We start from the raw sequence: 11,376 nt of genomic DNA, 5'->3' as shown, positions 1-11,376 counted from the left end.
CAAAAGCAGTTGATCCTAAGCTTGTAGGCCACCCAGACTTGATAAGTGAGTCCTCGAGGTTGCTGTTAGGCCTGCGGGCACCAATTGAAAAGATGGATGGGGGGGGGGGGGGGGAGAAAAAGTTCAGTATGGTTCTTTATAGCGCTCGCTGTAAGCGCTTTAGGAAACTCGTGATACTGTAGTGTTGATTTCAGAAGGTGCGGCACACTCAGCTGGCTTGCCTCATGGAAGCGGTCAACTCACGGTTGGTGAGGAAGACTAGTGGTAAACTGGCGCCTGAAACAAGCAGAGAGGATAAGTCGCAACATTTTTGTGACTCTCGGAAGTAGAAGAGACCCACGAGTGCACAGAAGACTTCGGCGACAGCGACCCGGCTCTCGGGTCGCCGCTGCCTGCCTCGGGATGTTGTGCTCCACTTGTGGGATGGCATATCAAGACGAGCAGGAGACACCGAACTGTTTGTATCTCAGTACCTAGGTCGCTCAATCTTCCGGGCACCCGGCGATCATGTTCCAGTCCCTTATGCACAGAATAGTTTCACTTCGACAGACAATCAAAAGTATGGATTGCGCAAATCAAATGGCTGTGCTATTTCGGTTGAGGACCGACGGTAGATTTCCTCAAAGCTGGGCTAATGGACTTAATACATGAGTACACCGAGCTTTGTGATTAGAAGTAGAACCCCACGTTTGCAGCAGCAGCTGTGCTTTGTCCTTCCCCAAGCCTTTGTAAATTGCCTCGCATGTACTTCTTCATGCACGATGGAAGAAAGGTTGGAATCATGTCGTGAGAGTTCAAGAGAAATGTGACACACGGTCGTGATTGTGAGTCGGCCTCTAGAGGCGGCCTTGGACTCAGATTCTGGTTATTTATGCTGGAGCAGGGCAAGATAGTTGCTTGTCAAAAGAAATTGAAAATCATGATCCTAATGCATCGACTAAGTTTGAAGGACCTGCCGCAGATGATTTTCTGTCGCCTATGGTGCTGATGATGTTGCTTGCTTACTGGGCACCATCTTCTCTTCAGATACGAGACGTGTGTGGCGGTACTGTCCAGTCTCAGCTTCGCTTAACCACGGGATGGTGATAGGAGGAACGCAGTTTTGAACGAAGTCGATGAGAGGCTTGGATAGAGGAGCCCCGTGGCGTATTCCCACAGACGAAACCCTAGGAATTCCTAGACTTGCACTAAGAGCTGGCGCGCATGGCTTTGAGTACCCAACCAACCTGATCGAGTGGTTGGACGACGAGGACTGTGAGGCGACGGCCACTAATTGTGGATAATGACTGTTGAAAGCCGATGCTTGCCCTGACCGAGCTACGAAGATCAGGGCGTAAGGTAACTTTGTTGCGCCAACCGAGTCGACATTTTGAGAAACGTGTTCTTGCAAATTTCGCGTGATGGCAGACAAGCCAATATCGACAAAAGATGCTATTTCAGGGGCTGGAGGCTTTGGCAAGGAATCTGATATCACCGATGTGCCGGAGTCGCGTTTGCGCTTCGTATCCCGCTTGCCCTTGGATGCCTGTGCAGTTCTGCGATGGTGGCCAAGAGGCGCAAGGAGACTGTGCGAGTGGTCAGTCGGAGTTGCCTCAAAGCAAGCTGCCCAGCTTTGCGATCACCCAGCATGGTGTGCTATGAAGCGTACCTGATGATTAGCTCCAGTATAGCGTCTTGGTCTTGTTCAGATATTGAAGGCCTTCCTCAGATTAGTCACAGGTATGGCGCGGCATGAAGGCTTCTCATCCCTAAGTCAACATACCATTCTACTGAAGAAAAGGACGTGTCAACCGAGTGCACGACTTTCTTACGGAGGGGAGCGACGGTTGGTTTCATGATGTTCTCTTCAAGTTCTTGACCTTGATGTGAACGCGGTGTATGAGTTGGTTTTTTTCATGGCCTTAGAGATACCTGACCGCCTGAATATGGTGGATTTTGTATCAGAAAAACGACCTGGCCTATGAATAACTCACAATAAGACTAAGGCAGTAGAAGCGATAAGCGAGGCGCTAACGCCCCTTCCCCCCTCCCCGGGAGAAGTTGTTAACATGTCAGACTCTCTACCTGATTCCTCGCGATTACGAAAACGGTATTAGCTACGGGGAGCTCCAACGTTGTAAATTCCAACGTGGAACAATGGCATGGCGTACCTCATGGTAGGCACATCACGGGAGCCTCCACGTGCCCCAAGGCCGGAAGCTTGGTATGTGTCTTCCAATAGTGGGGAAGGCAAACAGTGACAGCGGCGCCCCGATGCAACCTCAACCTGTCGGGACCTGGCCGCGAGCCCCTCAATGCCTAGACGAGCACAGGCTACCTCCGGTCTCAGCAACGTCGCAGTCCAAGTGGTCATCATGAGTGTGGAAGGCCCAGTCGGCCTTTCCAAAACATGGTCGAAGGTTCATGATGCAGTGTGTTTACTTCCACCAGTTTGGGGCGTTTATTGCCTTTAGCTCGGGCATTTGGTGTCAAGCCAATATTTAATGCGGGTGGCCGTCGAGCCTGGTGGCTTGTGGAACTCGGAACTGTTGGCTGCGTGGTGGTGATTCGGCATCAGCCGGCCACCTGTCTTTGCTATTCACAAACAAAGCTTGGAGCCCGGAGCCTGGACCAGTTGATCAGCGATCCCATTTCTGAAGTAATTTTTCCAGATGGTCGTACTTACTTGAAAAAAATCTTCGCTGGAAGCATGAGTTTCTGGAGATCTAAATGAAAAAGCTCACTTCAGGCCCCCCTGCCAGCCAGCCCGCCTTACGCATCGCCCACCGCCTGCCTGGGCGCCCAGCTGGTGCTGTGGTCAGTGCATGTGAACCACTGCTCTCCATGCCCAAGGCTTGCCTCCAGGTACACTTTGTCCTGCCTGTCAACCTGCCTGAGGTGCTAACGCATGGATGCCCTTCCCCGCTCGTTACTTCAACATCACGGGCTCCAGCTCTTTCCCCAAATATTCACTTACCTGACTGTGTAGTCACTCAGCTACCTTGGGCACATCCATCGTCTTCAAAGCTGCCTACCTTACCTACGACTTGGCCCTTTTTGACAACTGAAAACAAATATAATATCTGCATTCTTGGACCCCATCCAACTCTGCTCTCGACTGTCCAGGCCTCGCACGCCTTTATCAGGTCACTCACTTCGGTTTGAGCATTTCAACTCCCGAGACACCCACACACCAAACGCCCACGCTTGCCAGGCTGGGGCTCTGCGACCCCAAATCTGATGTAATCAGTTCCTCTTCCCACCTACCTGTCTTACTCGGATCACGCCCCTCCCCGCCTTCATTGCACTCCCATCCACCAGCACATCACGTCACGGCTCAGTGACAGATCCCTATCCACACACAACGGCGAACCATCTCGCAGCCAGGTACCTTTGTGCCCCAACGGTCCAAAAGGTAAGCAAACTCTTAATTTCATAGCTGCCTAGCGCCCCTTCCTTGCGCCGTCTTTTCACACGTACCCTGGCCTTATCTTAGCCTCGTTCGAGCTCATCCCCCCTCACTTCTCGCTACACTCGCTATCTTGCCACCACTTGTCCAGCCAAACCCACCCTAACGAGCAGGCCCCCCCGCAAGAGCTTCAGTGCAGTCGCGCTTGGAAGATTGAATACGCGTCGGGGATACTGCATCACTCATCACCAACCGTGACACGAGGCGGCGACCGACTTTTGGCTCCGTTCCATCGTGTTCGTGCCCGGCTTGCTGGTGAATGCTACCCCGCATACCTGCCTGGAATGCGAAGGGCCAACAGTCGCAGTGCTCATCACAATCTTCTGCTCTGACGACATCCCCCTCCAAGCTCATATCCTATTACATGAATCATCTACAGCCTTGCATGCCCTCACGCACTCCTTCGCCAGACAGCCGTCCAGCACCCTCTAGTGGCACACCACCCTAGTCAATCCCACATGCTAATATTGATCAGTCCTCGTTGACTCGTCTGGCCCGATCGAGCAACGACGTAGGCAACGCTGGCATCTGTGCTGAGCACCTCTTGTGCTTGCCAGATGGATCAACCAACATTATCCTCGGACGCTCCCGACCGCGCTGCCTCGTCTGAGCCCGGCCCTACACGGCCCAACCCCTTCGATGAAGGACCCTTATCATCTCGTAAGCGACGACGCACCTCCCACTCCGGCTCGCCCAGCCTGTCTGCTGAGAGTCCGGCCTCCGATCAACACATGACGAGCTCTGGTACCATCGACCAGGGCGATCATCTGGGACAAGTTGACCACGCTTATGCCATGCGAGTCGATACTGCTTCGGCTGAACCCCGTACCCCCGAACGACAATCATCCGGTGCTGGCCCTCTCAGCGAGCCACCTTCAAGTCGAGTCACGACAATAAATCTACGCAACCAGCCTCACAGTGACATCAGTTCCTCCTCGCCCGTCTCACCTCACCCGGCTCACGACATTCAGCAGCTCGATGACCTTCATGGGCAGCTGGATGGATCAGCTGACGATGCCGAGATCGCGCGCAACCGCATACCGTTACCCGCCGAGGCGGACAACACCTCGACCTCATCAGCCGCCAGCACCGCCAGCTTAGACGCAGAAACGGGTATTGGCGATTTCGCCAACCCCATCTTCAGCTTCCCCTTTCATGATCATGCCGAGCCTCTTCCGGCAGCAGTTTCTCGCCTCGTTCAATATTTCCAGACTGGTAGGAGCTGTCCGCTATTCCGTGCAGACACTTTGTTGACCGATATGACAGCCAGTTCAGGAGAAGAAAGCGTTCTCTCCCAGCTGTGTCGATGGGTTGAGCTGTGCATTAACTTTTTCCGTCGCATTTCTGCACAAGAGACTCTCGGATACTTTCAATCTCAACCTGCATTTTGGTATGCTCTCCCAGAACTATTCTTCAGCATTGCTCTGAAACGGTAAGTGTCCATCGCCAACCATGACTTGACTTGATGCTGAACCAGGATTGAAGGCCACTTTACCCGAGGAACAGCGTCCTGCGGGCGACCGCCAGCCTAGTCATCAACGGCTTTGCACATTTCACCGGGCTCATCACCGCCGTTGACCTAGAATTTCTTACTAGCTGTCGCGCGATGATGCCTCAGCTTGACGAGCACGAACCACCGTGTCCCATCTCGGCATCGCTTGTGTCAGGAGTAAACCGAATCGCTCGCCGAGACCATATGCGGCGACAAAACTCTCAGGTTGCGGACGTTGAAGCACAGCGCGATCTTTTTGACGAGCGCGCTATGCTACTACGTGCTCTTCAGGCCTCCACAGGTGGACGAATAGGTTGCCTCCTCAAGCTCGCCCAGACTGAAGTGGCTCTCATCAAAAAGTTCCCCCAGATGATTGAACACCTCGGGCCAATCTCACAATTGGCCGCCCTTTTGATCTCAGAAGCAGCGCGAGCTCTGCGCAATCCGGCCAACCCGAATATCAATGAGTTTCGCTCTTATCTGACCATTGGTTTTCAATTCTACCAGATTGTGGCAGATGCCCTGTCATATATTATCGAGAAGCATGTCACACAGCTCAACCCTGATTCTGCTTCCGTACTGCTGAACTCTTTGACCGAGATTCTTAAGACAAGCCTTGGTGGGGAGCATCGACAGGCCAAAGACCGCCTCGATCTGCACGCACAAAATCATCCGGAACTGCCTGCCCACTACACCGCCGACGCCATTGCTTGTGAGTGGCGCCTGGATATCATGGCCAGCCTCATACGATCCAGCCAGATGCAACTGCGTGTCATGGCGGTCACTCAGATGGGCTCCGAGTTGGTCCAGCTGTGGAAGCAACATAGCGAGGACCTGATCCCGAACGAGCTCCTGACCCACGTCGCCCAGTACATCCTACACACTGAGCTGGTTGATTACACACTTGGGTCCAGCTGCCACCCCGAGATCACCGGCGAGAGCGGCAATATTGTTGGGTTTCTAGCAGTGACGAAACTCTATTCTAACGAGCAGACTGATCTTCTGTGGAGTACCATGACCAAAACTCAGAACCCTCGGGTTTCAGACGCCCTCCTCCGCATGTCAGAACCGGTCCTCAATCTACTTGATGTGGACAGGTTGGTATATTTGTGCGAGAAGTTCCAGACCTTGCCTATTGATATGTTCACGCCCAATCTGCGAACAATTTGCGAGAGGACTCTGAAGTGCATTGCACACAAGTACCGGCAGGAAGGCGCACAACCCAACTCTCTTCTCCTCAAGTTATGCACTCGCTTGCTTCGCGAGTCATCAGAGCTGGCCGGTCACTCACATTTCGCGCACCCCGAGCTTCATCAGATTGCCATCACGCGGCTCAAAGATCTGATTGTTCTCGGCTTGGATCCACAGACGCGCCAAGAGATCATGACTGACTGCGCTAGGGACATAGCATCGGCTTCTGACACGACCTTAGGCAGTCTATGGTGTGTGGCTACCTTGAATCGTCCAACCGCTACGGATCTAAGAGAGGCTGTGGCGGATTATGACTTGACACGCCTCCTTGTCGAAGAGCTTGAGCATGCGATAGATGCAGGCAGGAAAGCTGGCCTATCAGCTATACTCAGCGGTCCCCAAAACAGCCCGCGGACTGACTTTCTGTACGGGATCATTGTTCACGAACCCTCAAGTCTGACGGATGACCTGGGAGCTCGTCTCTGGGACGCTCTTGTCGGCCCTCGGGCGTATTGCCCTGAAGACAGGGCCACCGCCTGGCGACTTTTCAACGCCATTGTTGCTAATAGCAAGCAAGAGAACCCATATATCACACGATGCTTCGCGGAGATGCTCCATGGACTTCCTCCCCCATGCTTTTCGAACGGCGCCCTGCAGTTTGCGAAGTCTCTTCTTCTGCCATTAGTAGATGAGATGACAGAGGTTCTAGATGACGAGCAAGGTCTTGCACAGAAAGCGATCGAACTCATCTGGCACATGATGCTTCGCGTTGCCGACTCGGACTTGGTTGACTTGATGATCTCGATACTGGTCAAGGATGTCTACATCGGAAGCAAGGCCATCTTGGCTTACCCACACCACAGGGCGCGGGCGGTTCATACACGCATGGTCAACCGTTGTCTGGGCCAACTTGACGGCGCAGCAAGAGCAATTGAGGCTCGTGATTCTGCTGAGGACGCACCGCACGAAGCCAATGACCAGGAGCATGCGCAAGCCCAGGAGCGAATCTTCATACGATCTCTTGCACTGCTGCGTGAGTTCCTGAAGGCGCATCAATCAAAACCCCAATTCGCAGCCCCCGATCTTCGTTCCCTCATGTCGCAAGTGCCATGCACTGTGAAAGGCGAGCTTACCGACCTGCAATACGAGTCCTATGACGGTGGGGCCAAGTCCGACATGTCGCCTCTAGAAATCGGAGCCGACAACACAGTGGCAACGTTACTAGCGCGCGTACGAGAAGTCACGGGATTTGACAACTACCGTGTGTATCATCACGGCAGGATTTTTGCTCCTGATGAGGATGAGATTTCTCGCTCGCTCAAAGATATCGGCATGACAACGGGCCTGCTGTTGGTAAAGAGAGAGGTAGGAGGGGTAGCTCCTGCGACAAGAGCAAACCCTGGCGCCTCATTCCTTGAGATTGAGATCCTCAGTCATTTTGGGCAGCTTTGGAACTACCTCGACCTGCAGGAACCGCTCGCCAGCGAGGTATGGTCTTTCGAGAAGTGGCGTCAGAGCAAAGTGCTAACAATGCTGTAGATTTTCCATTTCCTCGTCAACCTCCCCGTCGATGCTAAAATCTTGAAAGCCATCGATTCAACTGCAACCACTCATCGTGACGTATTTCCGAAAGGACAGTGTCACAAGTCCATATATGCGGTCTACGCTCTGAAGGAATATCTCAAATCGGCGCGTCGCAAACAGGCCGCTGCTGTCAGTGCAGGGCGTGACGACGATCCCGACGAAGACGTCCTTGCCAAGGCCTTGACCCGGTCTCAAGCACTCGTAGTGGCCGCTCTTTCAGATCGCGAGGCTCTGGACGACTGCTCCTCCTCCCACAAATTATTTCTTTGCCAAGAGTTGATAGGCCTCTACCTTCACATCCTGCAGGGTAAGTTGGGCCGCCACGACGAGAAATGGGTCCTAGCTGACCGCAGGACAGAGTCGTACTTGATGCTACCGCTGGCGACGTCAATGACAACCGCACCCGTAGCGTGTCTTGTTGACATTCTGGTCTTTGCTGTGGATTCGTCACGCAATGAGGCTACGGTTGACTTGATCACGAAGACTTTCTCCTCGATCCTTCTGTCATCGTCTATTGATGTCGAATTCTGGATATCCCTTCAGCAGTACCACGGCATTGCTGCCCTGATTAAAAGACTCGTCTTGCAGGAGCCATCGCCTTACGTTCGTATGGAGATTGTCAAAGCAATAAATATGAGGAGCACAGATTTTGAGAGGTATGAACAGTCCATCCAGGGGACATTTCTGAACTAACACCGTACTGTGTAGAGCCGCTGTGACATCCACCACATTCTGCGAATTCCTCTGGCCTGTTTTGAACAGCCTGGTGCCCCGAGCCATGGATCTACCGCAGAGTTGTAACGAATTTTTCATCTTGACGCAGTTGATTCTCAAAAAGCTCCTGGCCCTACAATCGACAGTCGTGCGTGCAAATGAGCTTGTTCATGATTGCATCATAGCCTTGACAGGGCATGAAACGTCTGAGGTATGTAGGAACGTGAGCTTTTCCAAGCCTTCACACTGACTGGTCCATGATCCAGCAATTGGGAAAGCCCTTCATTGAGGACCGATTAGCCAGCGGGCTGCTCAGGCTTCTTCGCTGTTGTCTCAAGGACGAACAGATACTCGAAAGCTGTTCGTTCGCGCCGTAAGACAACCTTGCATGAGGATCAGAAGCTTCATACTAACAATGGCAGCGGCTTGATTAATGAGTTGTTCTGGAGACATCTCTTTCCCCCCTCCGCGCCGGCGGACGATGCAGCCTACACCTCGATCACTTCTATCCACATCATCCCGCGAAATGTTGTGCGAGACACTTCTCGATATCGCGAAAGGAAATCAGCAGCACAGCACTGATCTTTTGAGGCAACTAGGAAAACTAGTGATCTTCGACACTCGACCTGGCGGTATGCTTTCCCACTTCCCGTTTACAGCCAAGGTACTGATTTGTTGTGTATTCAAGCCGAACCCTATCAATATGAGCTGCCCATGAATTTCGACCGGGACCAGGCCGTACGAGCAGAGTGTGGGTACGCAGGGTTGCGAAATCTCTCCAACACCTGCTACCTCAACTCTTTGTTCACCCAACTATTCATGAACACGAACTTTCGTCGCTTCATGATGGAGGCCCCCACTGCAGGATCTAATCAGGAGCTGTTGGAGGAGACGCAAATCACATTTGCCCATATGCAGGAAACCAGTCAACGATACGTCGACACTAGTCAAATGGTGAGCTGGATAAAGACCTACGACGACACCATGATCGATATCCATAACCAGATGGATGTTGACGAGTTCTACAACCTGCTGTTCGACCGATGGGAGTCGCAAATGGCGTCCGCAGGCAAAAGAAACGCCTTCCGTGCATTCTATGGTGGTCAACTCGTTCAGCAGGTTCGATCGAAGGAGTGCGATCACATTTCGGAACGTCTCGAACCTTTTTCTGCCATCCAGTGCGACATTAAAGGCAAAACGACCCTTCTTGATAGTCTTCGGGATTACGTTGATGGGGAGATCATGGAAGGAGGTAAACACGCTTGGATCCTTCAGCGATATCCCCAACAAGGCTAATTTTCATCAGAAAACAAGTACAAATGCTCGACTTGCGACCGCCACGTCGATGCTGTAAAAAGGTGTGCACCGACTTTCCTATATTATGTGGATCTACCCAACTAACAAGCCTGACAGAGCTTGTCTTAAAGACATTCCCGACAATCTTATCTTTCACCTCAAACGTTTCGATTTCAACTTACGCACTCTCACGAGAAGTAAGATCAATGACTACTTCTCCTTCCCGAACAGAATCGATATGCGGCCCTACACTGTCGAATATCTGAATCAAGAGTCTCCGACGAGCGAGGAAGATGTGTTTGAGCTCGTTGGCGTTCTCGTTCACTCCGGAACCGCGGAATCTGGCCACTATTACTCCTATATTCGTGAACGGCCGTCGACTGCGGATCAGGAGACCTGGCTCGAGTTCAATGACGAGGCTGTATCGACTTGGGACGCTGCACAGCTTGAGGCGGCTACCTTCGGAGGTCCCGACACGAATCAGGTCAACGATGCCAACAGCGTTGCCTACGACAGATCTTACAGCGCCTACATGCTGTTCTACCAACGCTCTTCTGTCCTGAGGGCATCGCGGCAAGAGATGCAAGCTCAAGGCTTAGTGCCACCCCTACATGTTGACATCATTCCGGACCTGCATGAAGTCATCAAGAACAACAATACGGTGTTTCTTCGAAGACATTGTCTGTTCGATCGCAATCACGCCGTCTTTGCTCTTCAATTTTTTGACTTTATGATGTCTTTCAATAACGGCCAGTGCTCTCTCGAGCATCCAACAGAGCGGAGCGTCATGGCCTATGCTTCTCGGACACCTTAGTCCAAAGTCGTTGGACGGAGCAAGACGAGCGTCTCTTTCCAGAGGATACCAAGACCAGCTTGCAGACACGGTTCCGGAACTGTTCACAAATGCGCAGAAGCGTTCCTCGACTATTTTATCGGGCCGTCCGGAGGCATTTCGACAATTGGTGCAACGGGACCCCGAGCCATCTTACCGTCTCGCAACAGGCGACATGTTGATCATTGCGCTTGAAGAAATTCGAGAACACGACCCTACCTATTATGGTCCGGAGGCGGCGCCGGCCGACGACGAAATCCTCGTTCAAACCTCGGCAATCGACGGTGCGTTGATTCTGTTTCGAAAAGTCTTTGAGAATTTTCATTGCAACCTGCGTTCGTGGAACGAGTGCTTCCACTTGATCTTGAGATTTGCTGAGCTGGGCGAAGCCGAAACAGCTGCTCTACTTCACGACGATTGGTTGAAGGACCTCATGTTCGTCATCGCAGCTGACACCAACTATCCTGGCCTGCCGGAGCACTATGTCATGTTGGTTCGTGGCCTGTCTCGCAGGATGTCTAACAAGCCTCCGTCATACGATGTGATTATCCAGCTCATCAACCATCTGATGAAAGCCCTCGAGCCACTCGTGCAAGACGATATGGTCGAGGAAGCAAACGAACGTCTCGCTCTTTATCTAGAGGACCCGTCGCAGCCGCTTCCTTGGACTTCCGAAGAGGTTAATGTACTTTTCGCTGAAGACAGGGACTACGGCGGCAGCTTCTTTGTGCGGCGACTTCTCGAGATCGATCAAGAGCGACAAGAGACTTGCGCCCTCCATAGACGTCTGGCCAAGGGCGACGAACACATGCAGGTGGG

At 52.5% G+C, this 11,376-nt stretch overlaps 2 protein-coding genes across 2 annotated transcripts in view; one reads left to right on the top strand and one right to left on the bottom strand.

Annotated features, from left to right (window-relative positions):
- Window positions 1–508: 508 nt before the first annotated feature.
- On the bottom strand, window positions 509–1,930 carry VDBG_08825 (conserved hypothetical protein; the record flags this gene model as incomplete). Its single annotated transcript, XM_003000983.1, has 3 exons — window positions 509–1,565; window positions 1,649–1,699; window positions 1,763–1,930. 3 exons carry the CDS (start codon window positions 1,834–1,836, stop codon window positions 977–979), a joined length of 714 nt encoding a protein of 237 aa, XP_003001029.1.
- Window positions 1,931–4,005: 2,075 nt separating this feature from the next.
- Window positions 4,006–11,376, top strand: part of VDBG_08824 (ubiquitin carboxyl-terminal hydrolase) — a gene marked incomplete at both ends in the record, with an annotated part of 7,916 nt that continues 545 nt past the window's right edge. Inside the window, 10 exons of the mRNA XM_003000982.1 lie at window positions 4,006–4,880; window positions 4,934–7,619; window positions 7,671–8,022; window positions 8,074–8,371; window positions 8,424–8,640; window positions 8,696–8,802; window positions 9,089–9,681; window positions 9,736–9,787; window positions 9,957–10,386; window positions 10,502–11,371. Of these exons, the coding sequence (XP_003001028.1) occupies window positions 4,006–4,880; window positions 4,934–7,619; window positions 7,671–8,022; window positions 8,074–8,371; window positions 8,424–8,640; window positions 8,696–8,802; window positions 9,089–9,681; window positions 9,736–9,787; window positions 9,957–10,386; window positions 10,502–11,371 (6,480 nt within the window). The remainder of the gene's footprint in view (window positions 4,881–4,933; window positions 7,620–7,670; window positions 8,023–8,073; window positions 8,372–8,423; window positions 8,641–8,695; window positions 8,803–9,088; window positions 9,682–9,735; window positions 9,788–9,956; window positions 10,387–10,501; window positions 11,372–11,376) is intronic.

Source organism: Verticillium alfalfae, genomic scaffold (assembly GCF_000150825.1).
Source record: "Verticillium alfalfae VaMs.102 supercont1.13 genomic scaffold, whole genome shotgun sequence".
In the NCBI taxonomy this organism is placed as follows: domain Eukaryota; kingdom Fungi; phylum Ascomycota; class Sordariomycetes; order Glomerellales; family Plectosphaerellaceae; genus Verticillium; species Verticillium alfalfae.
This window is presented reverse-complemented; position numbering and strand designations above follow the sequence as displayed.